Raw genomic sequence first — 25,222 nt, forward strand, 5'->3', positions numbered from 1 at the left:
GGTTCCACAGTAAACAAATGCACAGCTCCCAGTGACTTCACTGGGGCCAAGACTTCATCATACAGAAAGTGCGTGCAACACGTGTGCTCATTCTGTGCTAACAGCTGATGCTGCATGAAACCCTCAAATGGCTTAAAATGGATGTGGCAGAATTGTGATATTCAACAGAGAGCCATTTCACAGTCCTAATTTTTCTCATCTAATTGTCCCTTACTGACACTCGAACATGAAAACTGACACTGATGTCAGTGCAGCCCAGAGAAAGAAAAGATATGATGGACAATCAAAAAAGCAGTCCTCATGGCTCCGTGCTCTTCTGTGGCAACAGCAGTTGTCATAAAGAGCTGCCTCTGTCATTTGTACATAAATCAGTGTCAAAGAGAGCACAACTCAGGTTTCTATTGAGAATAACCCTGCCATGGGAAGTTACATCTGGCCTCTGAATGGCCACGAGTGGAGCTGGTAGCAGTAAGGGCACTCCACTGACATCTACTGAAATACCAGTTTGATCTCAACACACTTCAAGGTTCGCAACACATTCTCCTCCTCCTTTCTGCACAGTCCCCAAAAGGAAATCAATTTCTTTTTCTCCCCAGGCTACCTGACCTTGAAAAAACCATTGCTTCTCTTTGTTTGAATGCATTCAGCTGCTCTTCTGCCAACTACAATGCATTCTCTATTCATCAAGGAAAAGGTGGACCTGAAAGAAATCTATGGGATGTTTTCTTGTGCATGCGCACTGTACAGAAAGACATGTTGATTATTTCCCTAGCTTTTAAATATTGCTTCAATCATTTTGATTAATTCAAGTCTTACTGCAGTTCTTTTGGTCCTGAATTTTCAAAAGAATAACTGAATGTCTTATACAATGAATCCAACAAATACATGGTTTTGAATCAAAATCTCTTCCTCTCGTGCTTCATAACTTCCCAACACTGTTATTCCCTATAGAAACACTTTTTAGTTCTTTTCTTAAATGTCTTCAAATGTTCTTAGCATCTTTTCCCGTTTATTACTTTTCCATAATTTCCTGATTTGTAACATGCAATCCAGTTTGCTCTTTAACATGCCCTTCAAGATGAACTCTGAAAAGGTTTCCTAAATGCTGAGGTGAGGGCTTTGTCAACAGAGGAAGCATCAGCACAGCAGAAGCCGATGACACGTATTGTTCTGCTTTCCTGTGGTTCAGAGCAGCAAGCTGCAGCTGGCACAAATGTGTAGCAGAGCAGCAGCATCGCTTGCAGCAGTAATGTGCAAAATGGACAGGGCAAGCAAATCAAAACTACATTTTTGTGTCATAATTCAGTCTTACACAGGAAAAAAAAAAACCCTCATTTCTAAATTATATCAAAGACAGCTAGGTGCAGAAGGAAGAGTACATGTAGATGAACGAGTTTCAAGAAGAAGGAACTGAACCTATACAGGGATACTCTGTTATCAAGGATGCCTTCCCTGCAATTTAAAGGGACAAAAGAGAGCACACTAAATAACTGCAGTAAAATAAAGTGGATTAAAATTGCGAGAAGGTTAAAACAATCCTTGCATGTGCCTCATTCTACTACTCCACACTGCTAATCCCAGGAAACTGTAAAGAAATTGTATTATACTGTCATCACCCAGATTATCAGAAGCACTCAAAATTTCAAGTAGGAAACCTGTGCATTCAGAAACTGTTCAGCCCAGTTGTCTCTCTACTTCCTGTTAAGATTTATCCCTCTGCTCAAAAGCTACTTCTCTCCCTTCTATCTCAACCTTTTCCTTTTGAGAAATATCACCGGCTTTGGTGCTCACTTGTAAAAAGATTCAGAGATCACAAATGATTAAAGATAAGTAGTCCATATCAAAGATGATTACAGCTATATTTAGTTGCTGTTTTACTGGCAGGAATTCTCATGCACCATTGACTACATGGGTTTTGTAAATTTCGGCATGTATTTCAAAATTACAAGCACCCCTGACTCATTCCTCCACCTTCACAGATTCAATCCTCAATTATCAGCCAACAAGACAACACCATCATAATGCTTCAGATGAAGGGCAGATAAGTGGAGCTATGCTGTAAGGTGGCTGCTTCATATACATCATGGAGTTTAAACAATTAAAACATCTGAATGTGATCTGCAGCCCCAAGTCAATACACTTCAGCTACAACTCCACCAAAGAGGTCCCTGAACAAGCAGTGACTTAGAGCTGCTGATCCACAGATCCGTCTTTTCTCATTTCAACTGGGAGCCATCCTGTGTATCCCATCACTGAGTTAAAAGGAAGGATTTGGAAGAATTTCAACTCCAAGTCATATGAATAAAGCGGTCTATCTTCAACACTGTTTTTCAGTTGCAGCTGACAAGTCTTAGACAAGAGCTGCGTGCTCTTGGCCAGCATGTATCGGGTGACACAAAAAGCCACCTTTCCTTCTCTTTCTGTACATGTAAAAATGTTAAACATTTAGTTTACTGTCATTTTCTAATGTTGTCTGAAATACATAGTGACACATAAAAAACGTTCACAGAATGAATAAAAAATGCATTGTCTATTTCAATATACTATCTCAGTCATTCCTTTGCACTTGATGTTGCCTGTATTTAGATGTCTAAAGCTGCATTTTAATAATTTATCAGTTTTCTAAACCACTTTTTTCTCTTTTTGCTATTCTTTCCTTTCCTTTTTTTTTTTTTTTTTCTCCCCTAAAATGTTAGGAAACACATATCAGCATTTAGAGAAGATGCAAAGAAGGGATTCAAATGCCACTAAAGCCGGTGCTGATCAGTTGGCATGTACTGGAGTTCTCCTGGCCATTTCTACACACTGCAATGACTTCTTTGACCACAGCAGAGTTAAGTAAAGACTGAGTCTCCAGAATAGCAAGGTCCTCTTACACATATTAAGATATGACAGTATTTAGTACTTCCCACAACGTGCTGCACCTTGAGGATTCAGTTTTCAGCATCACTTCTGCCAGTTCATAGAAGAAGAGCTGAACTACTTACTCACTATCAGTAACACATTTTAAGATGCCCAGACAAAAAGTATGCACAGCTGTGCACACAGTAATGCTGATTATTAAATACACTGCTAGGTATCCCAAGGCAGAGGCCAGTTGAAGATTTGCACCCCTCATAATTTGCCCGCTATGAAAACTAAAATTTAAGACATGAGCACTGGAAACAAATATTTGTAAAAGTGCTCCCACAACAAAGAGATGTTCTCTGATGTGCTCCTGACATCACAGACTAATCTCTGATTAGGGATTACAAACCAGTGAGAGGGAAGCCCAGAAACATCACTTTCAGTTGTATGCTAACTGATGCATTGCCATATATTTATCAAATGAATTTAGTGATGCCAGGAAATAAAAGACAGATCTAGCTGGCTTTAAGCCAGGCATGACGGCAGCAGTAGCGGTGTGTGATTCATCTACACAGCTCTGGGAATTAATGTCCCAGCCAGTCAGGCTGGAGTTCAGGACTGGATTTCTCCCAAGACAAAGCACTATTCCAAAGCGTGCAGTAGTGCAATATGAGCAATATTATACTCACTGCAGTACGAACAAAAATCCATTCTGACTAGGATGAGACACCTACAGTCTTCATTTCTGAGCTCAACCACAGTAGGAATACATGAGGCATGAAGAGCTGACAGGCCATGCATTATCTATCTTTACGCAGGGTATTTCTGTTAGGCACAGAGCTTAATTTAGGAAAGTTTGATTTTCCGTTCCTGGCGCCCATTCCCTTGCTAGCACTTTACTCAAGGAATCAATTAGGCTCCGATCAACTGCTGATCAAGAGTTCCCAGTGGGGAGCCTTAATGCATTTTATCTGCTGTTACCGTTCCTAAATAACACCTATTCTGTAGCATGCACTTAATTCTTCTCATCAATACTTTGCTATCCTTCAACAACCCTGTTAATAGCAGTTTGCAGGTCCACTTTCAATGTTTTGTTTTGCTTTGTTGCTTTTTTTTTTTACAAATGAATTAGCAAAGCTGTGGAATTTCCAGTGGTGTTATTTGGTTTTTTTTTCAGACACAGAAACAAACAAATTTCTCTTCACTTGCTCCTGCCTAAAAAAAAAATTGGTTAAACTGATGTGTTGGAGATAAAGACACTAAAAGGAAAGCTGTTTGAGAGCAAATACAAAAAGATAGCCACTAATGCTTTAAAGCAAACATTCATTATTTTCCACTAAACTCCCTACGAAGTGAAAGGCCACCATCTTTACCATCTTCAGAATTTTTCATTATTATTAGCATTTTCCCTAACAAGACTTCTTTTGAAAGGTAAGAACACAAAAGGCACATATCAACTTTGACAAGACTTCAATATATGATTAAGTCAATCATGTGGATTTAAGCACACACTTAAGTAATCTGCTGAATAGAGACACATTTAAACCCGTGCCTGAATGCATTGCTGAAAAGAAGCCAAAACGAATTGGTTATAATTAAATTCTTTTGATGAAATTTCTGCAACTCCCTATTGTGTGACACCAGTACTGAAATGCTAATAAACTAGTTAAAATTAAGCTTATTACCAAGTAAAATAAGCCACAGAGAAACGTCTGTCTTTTCTTATTTTATATATTACCAGTTTGCATTAGAGAAATAAAATACTCGACCAGGGCTAACCCATGACCCTCACAAAGCAATAACTGCAGGGCGTCACAGTACAGGAGGCAACCTACAGACCTACAGATTCCTCTACATCAACCTGCAATGTTATTCCTGCTTCTCAGAGGAGTGGATTTTATCTCTGTCAGCACTTATGCAAAACTCTAACTTCAGAACACTGCCAGAGCGATGCTGCAAGCCAGGAACTGATCAGTGTGTGGAGAGCTCTTTTAAACACAAAACAAATTGAGCTCTAACTGAAAAATAAAGTGCTAATGTACCAGCTGCTCAAAATATCTTGTATACACAGATCACAGAATCACAGTTGGAAGGGACCTCTGTACAACCCCCAGTCCAACTCTGTTAAGCAGGCTCCTTACAGCAAGTTCTACAGGAGAGCATCCATGCAGGTTTAGAATATCTCCAGAGAAGGAAACTCCACAAGCCTCTTGGGCAGCCTGTTCCAGTGCTCTGTCACCCTCACAGCAAAGAAGTTCTCTCTCATATTCAGATGGAACTTCCTGTGTTCCACTTTGTTCCCATTGCTCCTTGACCTGTTGCAGGGCACCACTGAAAAGAACCTGGCCCCATCCACTAGACCTGCACCCTCTAGATATCTATAAGCACTGACAAGATCCCCTCTCAGTCTTCTCCAGGCTGAAAACCTATGTTAATGCAGCACATCCTGGCAGAAATACCACAGAGTTAAAAACAGCCTTGTTACCTTGAGACCCTCCTGCACACCAACAAACCAAGACACTGCCCACACTGATACTCTTCTGCAATTTTTCCAGCCTTGCCTGGCAGAAGAGCTCTGTTCACTGAGGCAGGAGGAAGATACAGGCAGCCAATATTTCTTACTGTTGAAAGTTTTGAGCGATGTAAGAAATTTAACACATGCCAATGCAATGGCACAAGCTAATTAAATGATCATGAAACCCTGGTAGGAAAGGTAGGATCATCCGACTGATGAGCAGTGCTGAGTGACTGCCCCCAGTAGTTTTGCAGCACTTCCCAAAGTGTTTTCTTCCACTAACTTAAGACCATTCGGAAACTGCACACACAGTTGGGGTGATCTGGCCCTTCACTTCAGCCTCCAGTACTCCATCTTCAATCAGATCTACCTCTTTCGTGGGTTTGCCTGACAGGCCTGCCAGGCTGGCTGGGAACATGAAGCCAAATGTAAAGGAGGTGGTAAAGGCTGAGCTATACTTGAAACCATACCCGCTACATTCCTCTACAGTCTGCTGCTTGTAATCTGTATGGGACCAGGCAAAACATCTATAAGAAGTTACAATCATTAGTAAAATGTTTTGAGAAGCAAAACAAGAAACAAAATAATCTACACATCAATCATATTTCAGTAAGAGAGCAGTAAAAACTAAAACATGTACTCATTATGATTCACTGTGCCACAGAAAACAAATGTTTTTCTCCCATTTGCGGGCATTAACTTGCAGCACCATAGCTTTGTCCATAAATCTGACAAAATGCAGACATCTGAACAAACAAAAGTACTGAAAAAACTCATCCACTACGGCTGCAAAAAAAGTAAATATGGACTTGTTTTTTTCTGAACCTCCAGGAGAACCATCACAGCAACAACAAAGACAGTCTCTCAACACAGATGCAGTATACAGCTTAGAACTGGTACAAGACCATGTATTTTACTAGCATAGTTTATATTTTAGCAGGGTCCAATCTGGTGTTGAAAAATACAAGGAATATCCAGCCTCTGTCAGAATAGGGCACAGATGCTTTCTCTTTATCACAATACAATTAAGGTTACCCCTAACAGAACTCCATGGATCACTTATAAATACAGAAAGGCCCTCACGCAGAAACAATATAAAATATAAAATGTTTCTCTGTATCAATTGAATCAAACTAATATATATCAGAGAGGAAACTCAAGCTATAGTTAGGTAGCCATTCTCATGACTCCAGTAATATCACAGGAATACCTCAAATGGGGGCACATATATTTAGCCTTAAAAAACAGTGCTTAAGATTGACAATCATAATCACAACAACTCCCTTCCAGACTCATATATTTCAGGCTGATATTTCTGCCAGGACAAAACAGAAATGCTATGTATTTCTCCTGACACCCATTCTCCATAGGAATGTTTCCTCACCCTCTTCCCCCACAGTGAACATTTCACTTCTGCAGAACTCAAAGGATTTATAACCAGTGTAATCAGGTAGGATGGAAAAGAGAAGCATTAACCAGGCTTGAACTCAGCGCTCCCTGCCAAGGAGTCGCACAGTGCAGCCCCAAGAAGCAAGGAGTTTCTTTTACATCCTCCATTAAGCATTGTTGAGCTACTTCTCCAAGCCTTTCTCTCTTTATAACATCGCACCACATAGACAGCTTAGAGAAAGAGTTGTAAAATCCAGGGCACTATTTATCTCACGAGGTCAAGACAAACATTTCTCCATCACAAAAAGGAAAGATAACGTTGCGGGGCACAGGAGCAAGACTGCAACTTAAAAGCTGAGAGGCTGCTGCCAAGTCTCTGGGAGTGAGAGGTCAGTGCAGGCTGCCCCAAATCCAGCAGCCAGGCCTGTCCATCTCCACAGCTGCATGCTCTCCCACAACAAAAGAATAAAAGTACTGTGCCAAAAGCTGTAAAGAACTTTTGTCTTGATGCTTTTTAATAATGAACACACTACTAAATCAGTAGTCCCAGTGGAGAATACAGATGCATTGCATCTGTACATGCTTGTACATGATATCTCAATACTGGACCTGTCTTGACACTGTGGTCATTTTGCAGAAGAAGGAACAAAAAGGGCACTGGCAAAGTATTTTTAAGGTAGCTACAATGACAGCCACACCGCTGGCACAGCTCAGACTCTTGGCTTCTTTCAGCCAAGACAGCAAGAGCTTTACATTTAAGATCAGCCCCAGCTGCTTGCAAGCTTGGGCAGCCCTCTCAGCCCTGCTTCTTCACCAAAGTTAAGGAAATAACACTGCCCTGTTTCAAGCAGGGAGGGCTGAATAAACTGTAAAATGAGTGAAGCATCCACTTAACAAAGCAGAAGTAAACAAAGATTGCCAGGAAATCCATTATCCAACCAACTCTAAGCCTGGTAACAGAAAAAAATAATTGGACACCATTTTGCCCTGGGAAGAATTTCACATGCACATACACTCCTACTTTACTTCCAAGTAATTGAAAAAAATGCTGTTCACGTGCATACGTAAGTATATATATATAAAACCACATAAATATACATACATGATAGAAGAGGCCTCAAAGACTTAACCTGCAGTCACATTCTGCTTCTGTATGCAAAGTTGGTATTAGCTTCTCCTGATGTGTGGGTGTTAGCATAGATTGTTCCTTCACTGATCTTCCAAGGAACCACATTAACTCGGTAACTGTGGCACACCTGTCTTGGCTCACTGCACTACCTGTATGAGTGCACATGGCAATGCTGTTCTTCACATGAGCATAGCTGGCACACAACTGAAAGCATACTGTAAGAAAATATCAGTTGTAGGCTTTTTTTTTTTTTTTTTAATAGGCATGACTGCAAGCGTAACACAGACACAAACCACTAATTTCCCCAACATAAAATCATGTATTTAAAGTCTTCCCATTTGATCATCTACAAGACACAGACTGAAGCATTTCTTAACTCAGTAAACCTGAACTTGAACCAGAGTTCATATTTTAGAACCATTTTTGAACTTGCAGAAATCTGTACTGCACCTCCTGCATCAACCTACAGTTGGTGACCTGGAAAGAGGTTTAATGTCTTGATATACTGGCCAAGAACGTAGATAGGGGTGCTACAAACCAACAGATCTGAAGCAAGGAGGGAATTCCTCCTCACACTTTCATTATTTTTACCTCTGAAAGATGACCAGCACACTCCGTGAGAAATGTGTCAACATAACGGCATTGATTGTGTTACGAATATTTTCTTTTAATTACTATACCTTAATCATCCTTATACCCATACCATCATATCAGCCTCAGTAACTGTCAATGACAGGGAATTTTATGATACGGTGATGCAGAATATCAGAAATACTCGTCTTTTAAACATACTTCTTTGTATATAGAAAATTATGATTCTATATTTATTTTACAATTTTATATTTATATTCTGTAATTCTAATTATAGAATTATGATTCTATATTTTCAAGTTCAAGATAGGCCTGTGATATATCAATATTTTAGAAACTGCTATCATTTTTTCCTCTTAGGATCTCTTAAGAATATGATATCTTTCCTTTACCAAACTGAATCAGGACTGTCTCCATAACCCCTCCATGACTATCCTTCTCCCAACTGCCTGTTGCTTCTAATCATTTGTTTTCCTTCACTGAAATGAAGAAAACAAAACTGAATCCCAAATTAACAATGAGGCAAGTCCTTAAATTTCAACAATGACATGATAATATTTTCTGATTCCTTTACCAACTGTTGTATTTGGTTTTTGGAGGCCTATTGCATATTAAGTAGATGCCTTCATTAAGTTGTCATCTATGACGTGTAGATCTTTCTCCCAAGAGGTTACAAGTAATTCAGAATCCAATAACGCATACAAGGAATTTAAATTGCCCTTTCTATTTTAATTACCTTGCAAGTTAATTCCAAGTCTCAGCTACAACATGCCATCCAACAACCTAGTCCTTTTCAATCCTTCAGAAGTGCATGTGACAATCATTCAGTGTTCATTAACTGAATAATTTGGAGCCTTTCTAGAAAGTAAAGTTGCAGTCTTATCCACTCCCTGTCCACATTATCTTTAAACACAATAGATCCACTAAATCTAGATCTACTATTAATCTTCATTGTACTTATTTATACCATATGTAAGACATACAAATGTTTTTTCATTAAAAAAAAACAAAACAAACAAACAAAAAAAAAAACTGCTTATTGGTCATATATCTGATGACTGTTCATGGCAAATTTTTGCCACCTACCCTACAGTTTTCCCTTAGTAATCATCAGTTGTAAGAGACTTCGTTACATCATTTTGATTGAATAGGCAAGTTATGCATAATTGCATGCTTTCACTTGATTTGGGGTTCATTCAAAGATGATACGGATAAGTAAATCTTGCCCTTGCACAGAAATAACAAGCACAGGAACAGAAGTCAAACATAAGTCAAATTTGAAACTGCAAACAAAAGCTGAGTTTACTACATTTTATCCATTTATAGGCTTCTACAGGTCTTACAAGGAGCAACTTGAAAAGATAATGAACTGTGTGCTTCAGCCAATGAGGCTTCCATTGATATAATATTAATACAGCTCTTAAATTGCAAACATTTTACATTTTTAAGAATCCTGTCTGATGGCTCTGCCCACATGTTCCTAGTAAGCCTCATATGCTTTGTTGTATGTTTGCTGGCTTTTCCATTTTTTTTAAAATTTATTTTTAAATGGTACAGGCACTTGGCAATGTCTGTGACCTTGAGTTGTACACAGGAGCAAGCAAGAGAGCCCAGTCCTGTAAGGCTGTTTATGCATTCTGAGAGAGGTGTCTCAAGGAAGACAGAAGCATGACGTGCATACCAAGCCAAGTGCTTCATGATTTATTTATAGGGAAAAGGGGCATAAAATTTTGCTGAAGGGGAAAGAAAAATGAAGAATCTGACTTACCTTGTCTGTGTAGACGAAGAACAGAATCACAACAGTGAGCTCCAACAGAAATATAATTAACAGCATGATAAAAAACTGTCAAGAGAAGAAGGGAAGAAAAAAAAAAAAAGCAAAAACAATCAACATCTATCTCAGCTTTTTCTGGATGCACAGTAAGTACATTCAGCAGACCATGCAAAAAGGGGAGTGGGAGTCAGACAGCAGAATGCAAAGCTGCTTACAGCAGAGCAGAGGGCACGCAACATGCAATAATCACAAAGCAGGTAAACAACTAGTCAGAAATACACCTCTAACCATGTATGCATGGCTCATTTCTGTCACTGACATCAGCAGAAGAGCATAAAAACCCACATAGATGTGTCCCCCCCAGCAGCACTTCCTAGACTAAGCTTAATTTATTTTTGCTATCAGATCTCTTCAATTAACAAGATTTCACCAAAAACCACAGTTTAGGCTTCCCACTGCTAGAGAAGGTATCTTGGTTCATAAACCATGAAGTCATAGCCCTTTTCAAAGGGAACTGCGGGTTGAGTGGCAACCCAAAAACTTACACATCAAGTTAGCTTTAAAAGCAATTCCAGGTAGCTACACAGACTACCCATAGGTTTCAACTGAAAAGAGTTGATCTGTTCTTAAGACACCAACGTAACGCTGGTCTGTATCTTTTTTTGTAGTGAGCTGGGGGTCGGCCTCTTCTCTCGTGTCATTAGTGACAGGACCAGGGGGAATGGCTTCAAGCTACGGCAAGGGAGATTCAGGCTGGACATTAGGAAGTACTACTTTTCGGAAAGGGTGGTCAGGCACTGGAACGGACTGCCCAGGGAGGTGGTGGAGTCACCGACCCTGGGGGTGTTCAAGGAAAGACTGGATGTTGTATTGAGGGACATGGTTTAGTGGGAGCTATTGGGAATAGGTGAACGGTTGGACTGGATGATCTTTTAGGTCTTTTCCAACCTTGGTGATTCTATGATTCTATGATTCTCCTTTGGAGTTCCTGTGGAACTGTGTAAAACCCAGCAGTTCAAAGCTCAAGGGAGTAGATAAAAGAAATCCTTCACACAGGGATTTCGGGAAGCCCTCAGCTCTGATATACTTTAGTGGGACAAACTCCAGGCAATGCACAACACCTCTGAAAAAAATACACCTCTGCTTTTTGCTAAGAACCTGCACGGGTCTATAGCAGCAGCAAAACAGCAGTTGCACAAACTAGAACAAACCCTGCCTAAGCTGCAGATGAAAGTTTTGCAGGTGAGGAAGTGCGAGTGATTTTGGAAACTTTCAAGGCTCAGGCAATGGCCCTTCAACACAAATTCCATATGCTTAGTAGCTTGCCAGGCTGGAATTCTAATACCGAGCAACTCTGACTTCATTGAAACCCTATTCCCAAGAGGAAAAAAAAGTTATTGTCTGGCTTCAACCACAGGGCTACAAATCTATGAAAGTTTAATAGCTACAAAACCTTATCAGAGCTTCTTCTCTGCCTGGCAAGTCAAAACCAAACCTCTGAACCTATGGATTTCTGTGATTGAATGGAGGACAAAAGGTCAAGAAGGGGAAAATACCATTTTCCAATAGCACAATTAGACTGCCTGCAGAATGGACGGCATTTGGCCCCAAGAGTGTTAAATGAAAGTTTATTTTCAAATCTTCATCACGAGTATCTTCACACCTGCCTGACCCTAATACTGGATCCCATTACTGCCCTCTCAGTGATCTGAGTTCATTTCCATATCATTACCTTCCAGCACTGGCCTTCTGTATAGCTTTGCAAACCAGTCTCGGTGCAGCTTGCTTATTATTTTTTACTTCAAACATTTTAGCCTGTTGGATACAATTAACTGGAATAAGGCAAGTAACATCACTCTTTGCAAAGATGCCTGATTTATTTAGCTGTGGGATGCTTTATTGCTCATCCATAACGCACACATTTCCCAAACTATACATGTGAATATTGTCCCCCTGTGCAATTCACAGGCTTAGCCTGGATCACACTAGGCCATTTCTGAAGCAAAAGGAGGGACTTGCACCCATTATCAACATCAGTAATAAAGCATTTCCTACCACAGGACCCCAGTTTCATCAGCTTATAATTTTGCCAAACTTGAATTGTCTAGGTTTATATATTCCAAGCTTGTTTCAGTATAAAGGATAAAAGCTTCTGAAAGAACTTTTTTTAAAAAAACAAACCAGTCCCATTACTTTTAAGAACAAGGCAGGGCAATGAATCTACTGAGGTTAAATTTCTGTTGGCTTAATTTGAAATTCTTTTATGCTCCAGCGTTAGGAGCAGGGACCTGCAACAAGGCACCGCTCCCTTTCAAGCAAGTGCCTTTTGTCTTACCCAACTGCAAGTGGATTTTTGTGGGCAAGTCATTAACCTTCAAAAACCTGCACTTCACATAACCAGTACAGACGAGAGGGCTCAGCTAGCTGCTAAATTCTTCAAAGTCTACAAGTGCAGAAGGCCTATGCAAATAATTCCTGCTGCTTGTGTACAACCACACAACTCCCAAACCACTCCAAAACTTTGCCCTCTCATGACACCACACAGACCCACCATGCCTTTCTGCTGTCCCCACAGGATCAATATCCCCCAGCCTCATCTCACAGGAACCTGGACCAGTGGATATGGACAGGAACCCGCTCAAGAGTTGGGAGATGGAGAAAGAAGAGATGGAAAGACACCTGGAGGGAAGCACGAGGGCTGGTGAGCAGGGTACACCTAAGGGGATGCTGTGCTGAAGTCAGGAGGTTCACCAAGAAAAGCAAGACAGCTGGGATGTGGCCAGGTGACACTGTCATGCAGGACAGGTGCAATGGAGAGGGGACAAGTCTTTGCTGACCCCCTCCCTGTCCCTAAATATGATGGGTTCGGGTGTTAACAGGCAGGGCTCAAAATTTAAGAAATGAGAACAAAAGCCATCCTAGTGATGTCCAAGTCTATCCAAAGGCTCAGAGGTTCCTGCACAGATTTCCTCTCCCACCCACAGCTCAGTGCAACTTTCTGGCAGACTGGGCAACAAAGTCACTATCGCAAGATTTCAGTTTCATGCTCCGCAGGTTTTGGAAGTCATACAGTGAAATAAAATTAACATTGTTCAGAAAGTCAAAATCTAGATAAGCAGGATTTTGCTTTTCCTCCACAGCAAAATACTCCTACTTTTAAAGAAAACCTCTGGTTTTATCTTTCTTATTATTCACACTCATTGACAGAAAGAATGCGGTTATATAACAGATAACATGCATTAGCAATCCCACCGTGTGCAGACAGTAGGGACATCCACTGTATCTTTTATTGCAAAGGTAAATTAAGTGAGGTCAGCCTCAAGGCGGAGGCTTTAAATTCATCATCTGCTAAAAACTGCAGCACTTACATGTCAGCACATTTATCATTTCCCTCCAATGAAGAACCCTACCTGAACCCAGACCAACATGTCAGAAAGTAAAAAAAATAAAATAAAATAAAAGCAGCAATAACAAAGCTTCCGATGGACCTGGCTGCAAAGCACAGCCTGTGTGCTTCATCACATCTTCTGATCCACTGGACTAAAGTGCACAGATGGCCGCACGCACAACCTGCCCCTCGATTCCCAGTGCACCTTCCCACAGAAGTTCACGTTCAGTTCCAAGTCTCAGCATCATCCCAAAGGAAATCATGTCCAATCTGGGGCCAGAGGTGGCTTGGCACATCCCATTCAAATTTAAAGGGGAAAAACATAAAATCACTGAAGGCTCGCAGCACTTAAAACCCCAACAATTCTATAGGAAATTCAGCTCATTTTCAAATAAGGTCTCTCACTGTGTTGATAAATACGGAGAGGAATAAAAATGAATTTTTCTGCAGCCCACTGCAGGCTGCTGATATAAAGATTTACTCATGGAGAAACAACAATCCCAAAGCAAAGCATTCATATAAAACTCCACAAAAAGATTAATCTGACCTTGCACAGAGATGCTTTACCACACTACATGTCAAATGGTAGAAACCTACCTAACAGAGGTTCACTGGAGAGGTACCTTCTGTACAGTGTTATCTAAATTACACCTGAAAGAACTCCAGAGGATTTTTGTTATGAAGAGAGGTAAGGTGATGCCTTTTTGTCTACTTACCCCTGCTTACTTCCAAGCCCTAAGAAAACTAACAGTAGTCCATTGGCACTGACCTTCATAGTCTATAAAGCCCATCACCCTCTCACAGGTTCCCATTAGAAGGGTAGAAAATGCAATGCTGGAAAGCCTACTGCAGAGCTAAGCACTTCCCTTCTGATACCAGAGAGAGAAAAATGTATCAGAGGAGATCCCAGTTTGTAAATCAATCCGCAATGGAGCTGCAGTAAATTTTTGACCCATTAGTCTCTAGTGCCTTCATCCAGCACCAGTCCTTGATCCCCCTTACATGCATATAGTCATAGAATCATTTGTGTTGGAAGGGACCCTTAAATGTCATACAGTCCAACCCCCCCATGATTAACAGAGATACCTACAGCTAAGCCAGGTTGCTCAGAGCCCCAGCTTTACCTTATATGTCTCCAGGGATGGGGCTTCCACCACTTCTCTGGGCAATCTATTACAGTGCCTCATCACCTTTATTATAAAAAGCGAACAAACAGAACAAAACCACCTTCTTCCTTATATCCAATCTAAATCTCCTCTTTTAGTTTGTAGCCATCTCCCCTTGTCCTATCTCAACAGAGCAACTATTAATGTTTTCTTCCCAGCAAACAAGATTCTCTCATTTCCTGAACATTACAGATACTTGCACCTTTACACGATGACCAAGCATCATACACTAATGCATAGGATTGGGTCCTTTTTCCACACTGCTTCACCTCCCCAAATCTGAATAGTTCTATCATGCTGCTCAGATTGCCCATCTCTATGTCAGGGGTAGCTAACCTCACAGCCTTCTGAAAGAAAAAGTAACCAAGTACAAGAAAAACCATCTACCATTACCTTGTTAGTCTCCTCAAACATTTTTTAAGGAGATAAAAACATTACAACTGATGACAAAATCAAGAAAGCTCTGTTTAGCCTGACCCCAGACGTAATGCCTTTAGTGTGATGGAAATCTTTGTCAGACAAGGAGGCAATAAGATGTCAGGGTACCAGACCCTCTTCTCACTTAGCTAAATATGAAGAGACAGAAGTTTCTTACTAAGTATTAATCAGATCCTCTTTGACAAACAGCAGGACAATACATGCATCTCTCCAGAAGTAATTTCTCCTATTTATTTCCATGGAAATTAGAACAGATAGAATGAAGACAATAACACTATTCTGTAGAGCAAATTCTCAGCTACAAAACACTGTTTTCCATCATCACCACCTTTAGCTATGTCTTTTCACCAGTGAAGGTCCTACATGTGGCACTCATAAAAATCTGCACCAGTGGAGATGACTGTCTGTTGCCGCGTTGTTGAAATGCACGATCCACCACCTCACTGTGCTCACATCCACTATTTGGTCTCCATAAAAGGTCAGCAAGGGTTAATGAATGTTAGTGGTGCCATTTTTTTCCATACAGAAGAATTCAATTCCCCACCTTTACTTCTTTTGCTCTTCCACGTCAGATGCCATTCAGTCAGACTGCTCCTCTGCTGCCATCTGTCACACAGCAGCAAAATGTAATGGAATATTGGTGGGAAGGTTCAACCTCTACTGACATGCCACCAACATCCACCTCTGATATCATGGGCCAATGTAATCAAATAGAGGCATTACTTTCAGAACAGCCCTCACCTTAAGAAAACCCAAAAGCCAGTAGTCTCTCTGGAATAGTGACATGTTCCAAAACAGTTTAAAGATTCATGGCTTAGCAAATAATTTGTTTAGGCCAAACAGCCTGTAAATCAGCACAGCCTATCTAAGAAACTGGACAAATACTTCAGCAGTCAGCTTATACTGTGTTTTATTATGCACTGCCAATGCTGTTAATCTCCAGCAAGCTATGTGATGTTGGCCTGAAGCAGCTCTCAGAATGAAAAGGGAAATATATATATAATATATATATATATTTTTTACAGGCAATTTTGCCTTTATTACAGCAGCTGCAAGTTTGATGCAGTCATAGTCAAGCCATTTGCTACTTAATTTGGCTTGATTACTAAGTTCTCATTTGATCAGCTTTAATTCTGATATTACATTTGACTTCCTAATGAAGAAGCATCTCAGGTAGAAGAAATTACAGAGCATTCATATTGGGCCCAAGTTGCTGGTCTTCCAAGACAGCTCTGAATTGATGGCCTGGTAAAGATTTTGTTTGCCTGGTCCTGACATGCACAGATCAAAGTTTGGTATAAGAGATCAGCACAGCTCCAGTAACTGGAAGACAGTCTCCTAAAATCACAGAAGCACACAGGTTGGCAATGACCTCTGAGGCTTAAAAGAGCCCGTGGCCACACAATTGGTACATTTATCTTTTTACCACGATTTTAAACAACAGCAGATGTTAAAGCACAGGTTCTCTGCCCACTTGAAAGATCCCGACTGTCCTGATCAAAAGGAGAAGGCCCCTTATTGCTGAGTTTAAAAGGAAGATTATCAGATCATATTACTGTGCTGTAGGCTGAGGTTATCAGCCAAAAAGAAAGGCTGTTTTCCTTCTTCCCTCAATTGATTTTTGGATTACGTTTTGATACAAACAGATGTACTACCAAATATTACACTGCGTTCTGCATATAACCTTCTCCGCAGGGACATCATTTTATTTTCAATGCTGAAGGTATAAATGGTATCTCGCTTTTTTGAATAAACAAACACAAATCAAACCTTTATCTACAAATTCAGAGATCCAGAAAGCCAAATGAACTTCATGGATTTTATAGCAGCCACAATTTACCAACCTACTGGAAAATGAAGAATTTAGCTTGAATTTAATATGCTCTTTAATTTTTCCATTATCTTATCATGGATTATATTCTCTATATCTGAAGTAACATTTAGGAGGCGAAGGGGAGCTGCTGCACTTCTACAGTTGGTATTGATAAAACCTTCTGATCTCTTGCCTTCTCCCACAGTAAACTGAGAAAAGCGGAGAGAACAGAACAAAAAGCGTCAATTGTATTGACAACTTAGAAATGACTTCTGCAGCCTGGAATACTTGTACAAAAAAGTCAGGGCAAGGAATAAGGAATGATAGGACAGAGCCAAGACAGGAGTATCAACTGGCATTACAGTCAAGAAAATCCCACTCTATTGCTCCTTTATACAAACTTCACAACAAAGAGAAAGGGCAACTTGCATCCACCTGTTTCCATCACAGCAGATTTCACATATCAGTACCAAAGTTTTTGCAGATGTTCAGTTCAAATTCTCCTTTTGTTAGTTCCATACTATTGCTCACACCTCTTGTAGTGCCATACTTTCCTTCTGCCAATAGTATTTAGACTCCTTGAACATTTTATACATCCTATCCAAACTCCCACTTAGCCATGCTGTGCATACCTGGCTTCTAATACTTTCTTAGAAGTGAATCTCTTTAGCTCCATGATCATTTCATATTTTTTTTCAGTATAAAAAATGCTAAGTTTGCTCATAAACCGTAAAAAAGCAGTACTGTGTAAGAGCAGACTTATGAACAGAAATTCCATTATGAAAATGGCATGTATTTAAATTTAGCTCATCAGCTATTATTCTCTAAAAGCCTTAACAGTTAATTCATCTTGATTGCGACAAAGTTTTGCATGCATTATGCCTGGTGGATATATAACACAGCTTGGTTTATGTTCGGACCGTATTTTTTATGAATGTGCAGATATTCCTGCTGATGAATAAGTCTCAAAGAAGTCTAGAGTAACTATTTATGGGAAGATATACAACATATGCAGAGTTAATGCAGATTATCATCATTTCATTTTAGTCTCATTACTGCTTTCAGTTGGAATTATCCAGCCTTACAGCACTCATGAGAGCTGAGAGACTCTACATTCCCATACTATTACTACTTCTAGTCATTTCCCATCCTTTCCAAAAACTGGTTCTAAATTAATTCAAGTATTAGCTAACTATCACTGGCAGAGGAGAAGAATAGGTGGGTACAAGCCCACTTAACACGACCACAAATTATTTCTTAGCATAAACAAGGGTCTCGTGAGCCTCTGACTCTCTTTTAGGGTTGTTTCAACTCTCCTGTAGAAGTAATGCGAAGGCATAATGCGATCTGGTGTCTGCCTTAATCCTAGTCAAGACGGAAACTCAGCCTACCTGTAAACTAAGACACAGGTTAAGAAAACTGAAAGATCAGACTGGCTCTCTCAAGACCGTGTGCTACTTCATTAATAGCACAGCAATTACTTGAGTCCAACTGACACAGCTAATGGAAAATACAACTAAAAGACTCTGTCTTGGGATTAATTCAGTATTCTTCCCCTATGGCAAAGACATATAAAGTGAATTAGTGTCTAAATTTACACCTTTTACTCAGACTTAATATCACCTCTGTACTCGGTAAATGTAGCTTCTGCCTGACTCTACCTTCCCCAGGATATTTCTTGTCATCTGAAGTAGCAGCATGACAGGCAATTGGCCAGCTTAGTGCCCCTGAGAGCAGCAGTGACTGGTCCTCATTGCTCTGCCCGAGGAGCAAGCAAATTGGCAGGGCTGGCTTCACATCCACGTTCACTGAACATCTGGCCATCAGCTGCTGGGCACGCTGATAGACGTGCCCTCGGGATGATCAGGGTAAGTGACATGAGTGGGCTGCTTGGGGACTTAGCATGACCTGAAGGGGAAAAAAAAACAAAACAACAAAACTGAAATTCTGCAGGTTTCCCCTTACGCATTTGGAAATCTTGAATTAAACTTGCCATGGGACCACATCTGCTGATTATAAGAATAAGATGTCTCTTATTTCTAGGAATCAAAACTGCACTGCAAGTGAAGGAAATGCTGGTAAGCACATGGCTGAGGTGAGTAAAAAGGACAAGTTGGAGCATTTTGTTTGTATTTAAGTTACACCACTGGTTTTCCGCCCAGTCCACAGTTCCCAACTGTACCACACAGACACGTACTACACTGCTGCTTCAGATGTGTATAGGTCAGTTTTGCAACAGCTCAAAATAAAATGAACAGCAAATCAGCTTGGTTTACTTTGCTCCATTCCATACATTCTCCTCCTGGAGAACCAACATGCCTCTAATATCAATGAAACCTTTCTTGATAGGCATCAATGACTTGTGCCAACTAGCTTCCAACTCCACCTCCAGAGTTAGATGTTTCTGAATTTAATGTAATTCAAATCCGTAAAGAGAAAAGCCAGTGATGCTCTTCAGAAAGCAGTGCTAAAGTAGCTAAAATAGCAAATGAATGGGAATGTAAGCCCACACATTGCTTCTTTAAACCTATGGCTTCATCTGAGGAAATGACTGCACTGTAAGGAAAAAAAATAACATTGTACATCATGCTCAGAAGTGAAACAAATGTCTGAGCTGTTGAGGATCATACAACTCATCTATCTTTTGCTTCTAAAATGGTAAAGCCCTGTTGTCTAACAGATCTCACAAGTGACCCTAGGTCAGTGCAAAATCCCACAAAAATCAGCAGAACTTCATTTTATAAGTCAGACAATTAGTGCATGGCTTTATCTGTCTGAAGATGCAAGCCCTGGTAGAAAACAAGTTTACTCAAAAGTATTTTCCAGAGATCCAAGCACAATGTAGTCTCATGCTCTGTTCTTCCTCCATGAGTTTCACTGGGTTACGTAATTATCCTGGCAATTTGATATGCACTGATGTAGCTGTGGGCTGCCTCAAATCCTTACAGACAGCAGCAGGACAAAACGAGGCTTGCTGTCAAGGTCTCATTCTGGAAAAGGCTCTGATCTTTTTATTTTCATTAAACTCTAGCATATAGGAGTTGCTTCAATGCCTGGACTAAAAAGATAGGCTAAGGGGGTTTTCTAAGTGATGGGGAATCCTGAGCCCACGCAGAGTGTTTGGAGGCTAATGGTAGTACCACTGGGTCAATCAGCCAGGCGCTGGGAACTCTGAAACACTGATAGCCACTTATACAAACAGCTTGAACCTTCACCTGTTACAAACTAGTACAGCTCTGCTGACTCCTGCTCATGGCACCATTACTCTGTTTGTCTGCCTTAAAGCAGCATCTCGGCACCACGTAAGATAACTGAAGGACCTGAAACGTACTGCGTGCTAGTGGCATAGATCAGTCTACATTATACAAGCATGACCTTATGACATAAGCTTGTTCTACATATTTGAGCCTGAGCTGAAGTCTGAAAAAAAAAAAAAAAAAAAAAAAAGAGGGAAGGAAACCATCTTTGTTCTTTCTGTCCCTCTGTCCCCAGGTATTTTGCCTAGCTACTACCAAAAATGAAGAAAGGAAAAGGAAGAGAAGGACTCACCCAATCCTAAGTTTTAGTATCAGTATCAGACAAGCAGAATTCATTAAAAACTCATCAAAAAATCATAGAATGGCTTGGGTTGGAAGGGATCTTAATTATTAACTAGCTCTAACTTGCCTGCTGTGGGCAGAGCTGTCACTAGGTAGATCAGGCTGCCCACAGCCCTATCCATCCTGGCCTTGAATGCCTCCAGGATCAGCGCAGCCACAGCTTCTCTGGTCAATTCGTTGCAGTGCCTCACAGACCTAAACGCTTAATAATAAAGGAGAGGCAACCAGACTACTGAAGTTTGGTTCTCACTGCTTCCAGTTTAAAGAGGCAGCAAGGAAGCACCTTTACATGTAACGCAGCGCTACCTAAGAAGCATTACACACAACACAGAACGCTCTCAGGCACATCACTGCGTGTCCTTCTGCCTTTCTGATCTTTGCATCACTTGCTGCTGTGTCTGCAGCCACAATTATCCTGACTTTTCTACTCAGATCACTAAAATAACATACGCTGATGTGCTAAGCTGGGGTGAGAATCTACTGTTTGTTCTGTAGCATAAAATTACTGAGATGAAGTCATTCATGGGCTATTTCTTTCCCATTTAGTTGTTCTGAAATAAATTCCCTATCACCAATAGAGTTTCAGCTGTCAGCTCACTGATTGGATGAAGTAATACTATTGAAAACAGTAGGGGTTTTAGTTGTCTTTTCTTCTCACTCATTAACTTTTTCCTCATTTTCTTTATTGCTATTTCACTTACAGATGAGCTGGCTGAACTTCAGAAAACTCTCAATAGCGCAGCAGAAAACATCACTGGCACTCATTTTCCTCTAGGACTATTCCAGAAATAAAAGGCTTTTGATGGCTGGATAGTCATTCAGATATAGACTATCAGCAGTTTCCACAGCCAGGCTCACCTAACACAAAGGTTTAATTCTGATCTTATTCACACTAGCAACTGTGATGAACTCCTCACTTACTAACATGGAGTCCTCACTTAAATAGAGCTGAGCATACAGAGCTGTCTGTTAATGATTATTTTCTTCCCCCTTGTCACTAATCATTCTTTCAGCTTTTCTAGCGGAAACAAAACCCCAAACAAAACAAAAAATAGGCTTAATCAGGAACAAGGGGAAACAGGGAATGTCTAAGCCATCTTCTTTCTTATCTGATCCTTGATTTGATATATGCCCACTGTTGACACTTCACAAGAATGATGACTACTTTCAGCCATCGGAGAGCAAGTCAGCATTTTTTCTATTTCAAGTCCCTTCCCCATTCTAAAATACTCCTGTACTATGTGGCAAAGAATCACCTACACACACTGAAAGCCTTTTTAGACCTTAATATCTCCACAAGCAGACCCATCCTCTACCTCTTCTGACAGGCGCGTTGCCCACTGTGCTCATGCCAACTGGGAGCAGAACACGTTCCTTGTACCAAATCCTGGGGGGGAAAACAATAACAAAACAGTGGCACAAAATGACAGGATGAAACTGCCTATGAATCATACCACCTACCAACCTAACAACATGGGTTGTTATTCACAACGAAAGAGTCTTCAAACATATCTACACACATGAGCTCTTACAACCAGGCAGACACAATCTCCTGGCCCAAAAGTAAGTTCCAGTTTACAAAAATTTTCCATTACACAATGCTCACTTGCCCTTTCTGGCAGCTTCTCTAAATCTCCTGTTTCCCACTTAACTGAAAATAATGTTGCAATTAGGGTAATTGACTTATAAACCAGTTGAATGTACCGACTGGGCACTTTCAAAAGGACATAAATTGAGAGATAACTTTGCTTTGGAATATTTATTTATTATTTAGGCATAATACATGTGAGGAAAAAATTCCAAGTTATTATCACTATTATGGAAACATGGATTAAATACTTGCTAAAGGTCATTGTAGAACACAGGACAGCTGGACATGTTCTACTGACATCAGGAAAAGAAGACGCAGGCACTGAGTTGTGATTTAGACAATCTGGGTTTGTTTCATAGCTGCACCCCATTCCCCCGGTGCAATCTATGCAAGATGCTCGGTTTCACTGTGCTGCAGCTCCCCATCTGTCTAATGAGGGTAATAACACTGTCCATTTGTCTTATCTATTTAGATGGTAAGCTCTGCTGGGCAGGGACTGCTCCTTACCAGGAGTTCATTCAGAATTCATACACAACTGACTGATCTCTTGGGCTGCCTGCAGGCGATACTGTAATGCAGATCATGAATAATGTGATCCATCACGATTTAACATCTGGAGTTGGGTTTTTTTAACCTGGGCTATCCACAGTGACCTTTCCTTTTTGCCCACTGATGTACATTGCATATGAAAGAGAGAACAAAACATGTATGCAAGACAGAACTTCGGCAATTTAGGTCCTCAAACATAGATCTTAAGCAGTTAACCTAAAAGACAATCTTTACACAGATACTTAAAAATCAGTGGAGTCAACAAGTGAGCATGAAAGAGAAAATAGCACTTAATCAGGCATGAACTTCTCTAGCATAGAGCAACAGCACAGGCACATTTACATACAGTCACTGCCTAAGGGGGCTGTCAGTTCTGTGATCAAATCATCATAACCAATTGCACTAGAGTGGCATAGTGAGCTGGTGCCCTATCTTCTGCAAGGACTTGACCTCAGCTGAAAAGCATATACATTACAATGATGTTCAAGTACACACACTGCAAGTTTTTGTCAAAATTCCCAAAGATGAAAGATAAGGCTAATGGCTCTGACAGACACTGGAACTGTAAGCCATTTGCAATGGAGGAGGAAATAACAGCAAATTCCCCTCTTTTTTTTTCTTCAGAATATCCTATGGAGATTTGCAGCATAGGTAGATGATACTGTAGGGAGTGATCAGATGCTTATGAAAAAGATCCATGAAGTCAATAATCTTTCTTGCTCAAGTCAGACTCTTAGCTTATTAGCTGTCTTCTATTCAGGACAGTGACCCAACCTGTCAGAATAAAGCTGCCATTTTCTAATTACAGAAGATTTTTTAGCACAGACACTGCTGTTATATGACACTGAGCAGCCAGAATAGCAGAGAAGTCAAAGGAATCGTACTAAAGCAAGAAAGCATTGTTCTCCTGCTTCCCTCATCAACTTGCATCTGCTTTCAGATGCAAGATTATATATGCCAGGTTGTATACTTATTTCAAGAAATACTAGTTGCTTTGATTTCCCTAGGGAAATTTAATGATGGAAAAGTTTATCTTCCTTCACGCTGTAGCTGGAGCAAATAAAAATGATTGTAAATACCTATTCTTTGTTTAGTGAATCTTAGAATGACAGCTGTGCAATTCATCTCATCTGCATACTTTTTTTCAGAATGCGTAGGATGGTTGAGGTTTCCTTCTCATTTTTCTGTCGTGCTCCATTTTAGATTTTCATATTATTTCATTTCTCTGAATGCAGAAAGATAGAAATGGGCCTGTTTCTTAAAAGATTAAGGAGGCAGTGTCCCCAGCTATACAATGCCACTGAATAAAGATATCTGCCAGCTCCTTACTTGGTGGACACTAGATTAGTCTTTTCAAGTCAGTAAAACTGTGAAGCTTTAGGTTATCTAAACACTTTATTCACAGGGTTAATGCAGTTCATTCCTGAAGTTCCTTACACCCAGCTATGAAAAAAACTCATTTACAAATTAAATTCTACTGCTGTTTTTGGCCTCCCTTCTCTGTTTGTCCTCTGTTACTTGAAACATTTTATTTGTTCTCCTTCCTTTCAAAATCATTGGCAGTTCCAGAGGTATGCAATTATTATCGTTTGTACTTAACATCACAACAGCCTCATACCAAAGAGCTTAAAGGTTTGCACTGACAACCTAACAGGAAAGTTAGAGAACACAAAGGTAGAGGATTAGAGCCCCCTCTGCTCTGTAACTTCCTGTATGAAATACAGATAAATTGAAATGTCTCTTTGAAACCGCTGATTTCTTGTTTACCTAAGCAGGCTCCTTAAATAAATCTAACACCTTATCACATCATCAACCAGAATGCATAAGGCAACATCGTATACACGCAAATCCAGCTATCTTCAACACTGAAAAGGCTTCTGCTGCTCCAGTGCAGGTGAATTATGCTGGTAGTACTCTTCCCCTGCTCCACCCTCAGCCCATTTTAATACACCCACGTCACTTTGTTCCTCTGGCTATACTACCACCTACTTCCTCCAAACCACCTATCCAAACACCAGCAGCAACCTGAGGCTACAGCGTCTTTTTCTTCTTTCTTCTGCTTTTAGAAAGCTAAATAAGAGATGCTTCCATTGCATGGGACAACTGCCTTTCCAATCCTGTCATTAGGATAGGGCGTGCTACAGAAGACAACAGCAGGTGGAGGTCCAAATTGTACTTGGTTACACCAGGTGTGTCCATATAATTCATACGGTTGCAATGTCATAAGAATCTTCAAGATCTCAAGGGCATGACTTCAGAGCAGGAGGTGACAGGCAGGATGGACAGAACATATGGAGGATCAGATGACATTCACATCATCTTTATTTATGTCTGCATCCATAGTGAATATTCCTGTCTTTCTCTCACACTCATCAGTAGAGGACAGAAGGAGGGCAATGAAACCTGCTGCTCCTTCAGACATAAACAGAAATC

The 25,222-nt window shown here is 40.4% G+C and overlaps 1 protein-coding gene across 10 annotated transcripts in view; it reads right to left on the reverse strand.

Moving 5' to 3' along the window:
- The window catches only part of TSPAN4 (tetraspanin 4), a 393,745-nt gene that overhangs the window by 38,431 nt on the left and 330,092 nt on the right, over positions 1-25,222 (reverse strand). For all 10 annotated transcript variants that reach the window (XM_052692762.1, XM_052692767.1, XM_052692761.1 and 7 more), the window contains one exon: positions 10,240-10,314. In XM_052692762.1, the coding sequence (XP_052548722.1) occupies positions 10,240-10,314 (75 nt within the window). The remainder of the gene's footprint in view (positions 1-10,239; positions 10,315-25,222) is intronic.

This window comes from Tympanuchus pallidicinctus, unplaced genomic scaffold, assembly GCF_026119805.1.
Source record: "Tympanuchus pallidicinctus isolate F22 unplaced genomic scaffold, pur_lepc_1.0 scaffold3, whole genome shotgun sequence".
Lineage (NCBI taxonomy): Eukaryota > Metazoa > Chordata > Aves > Galliformes > Phasianidae > Tympanuchus > Tympanuchus pallidicinctus.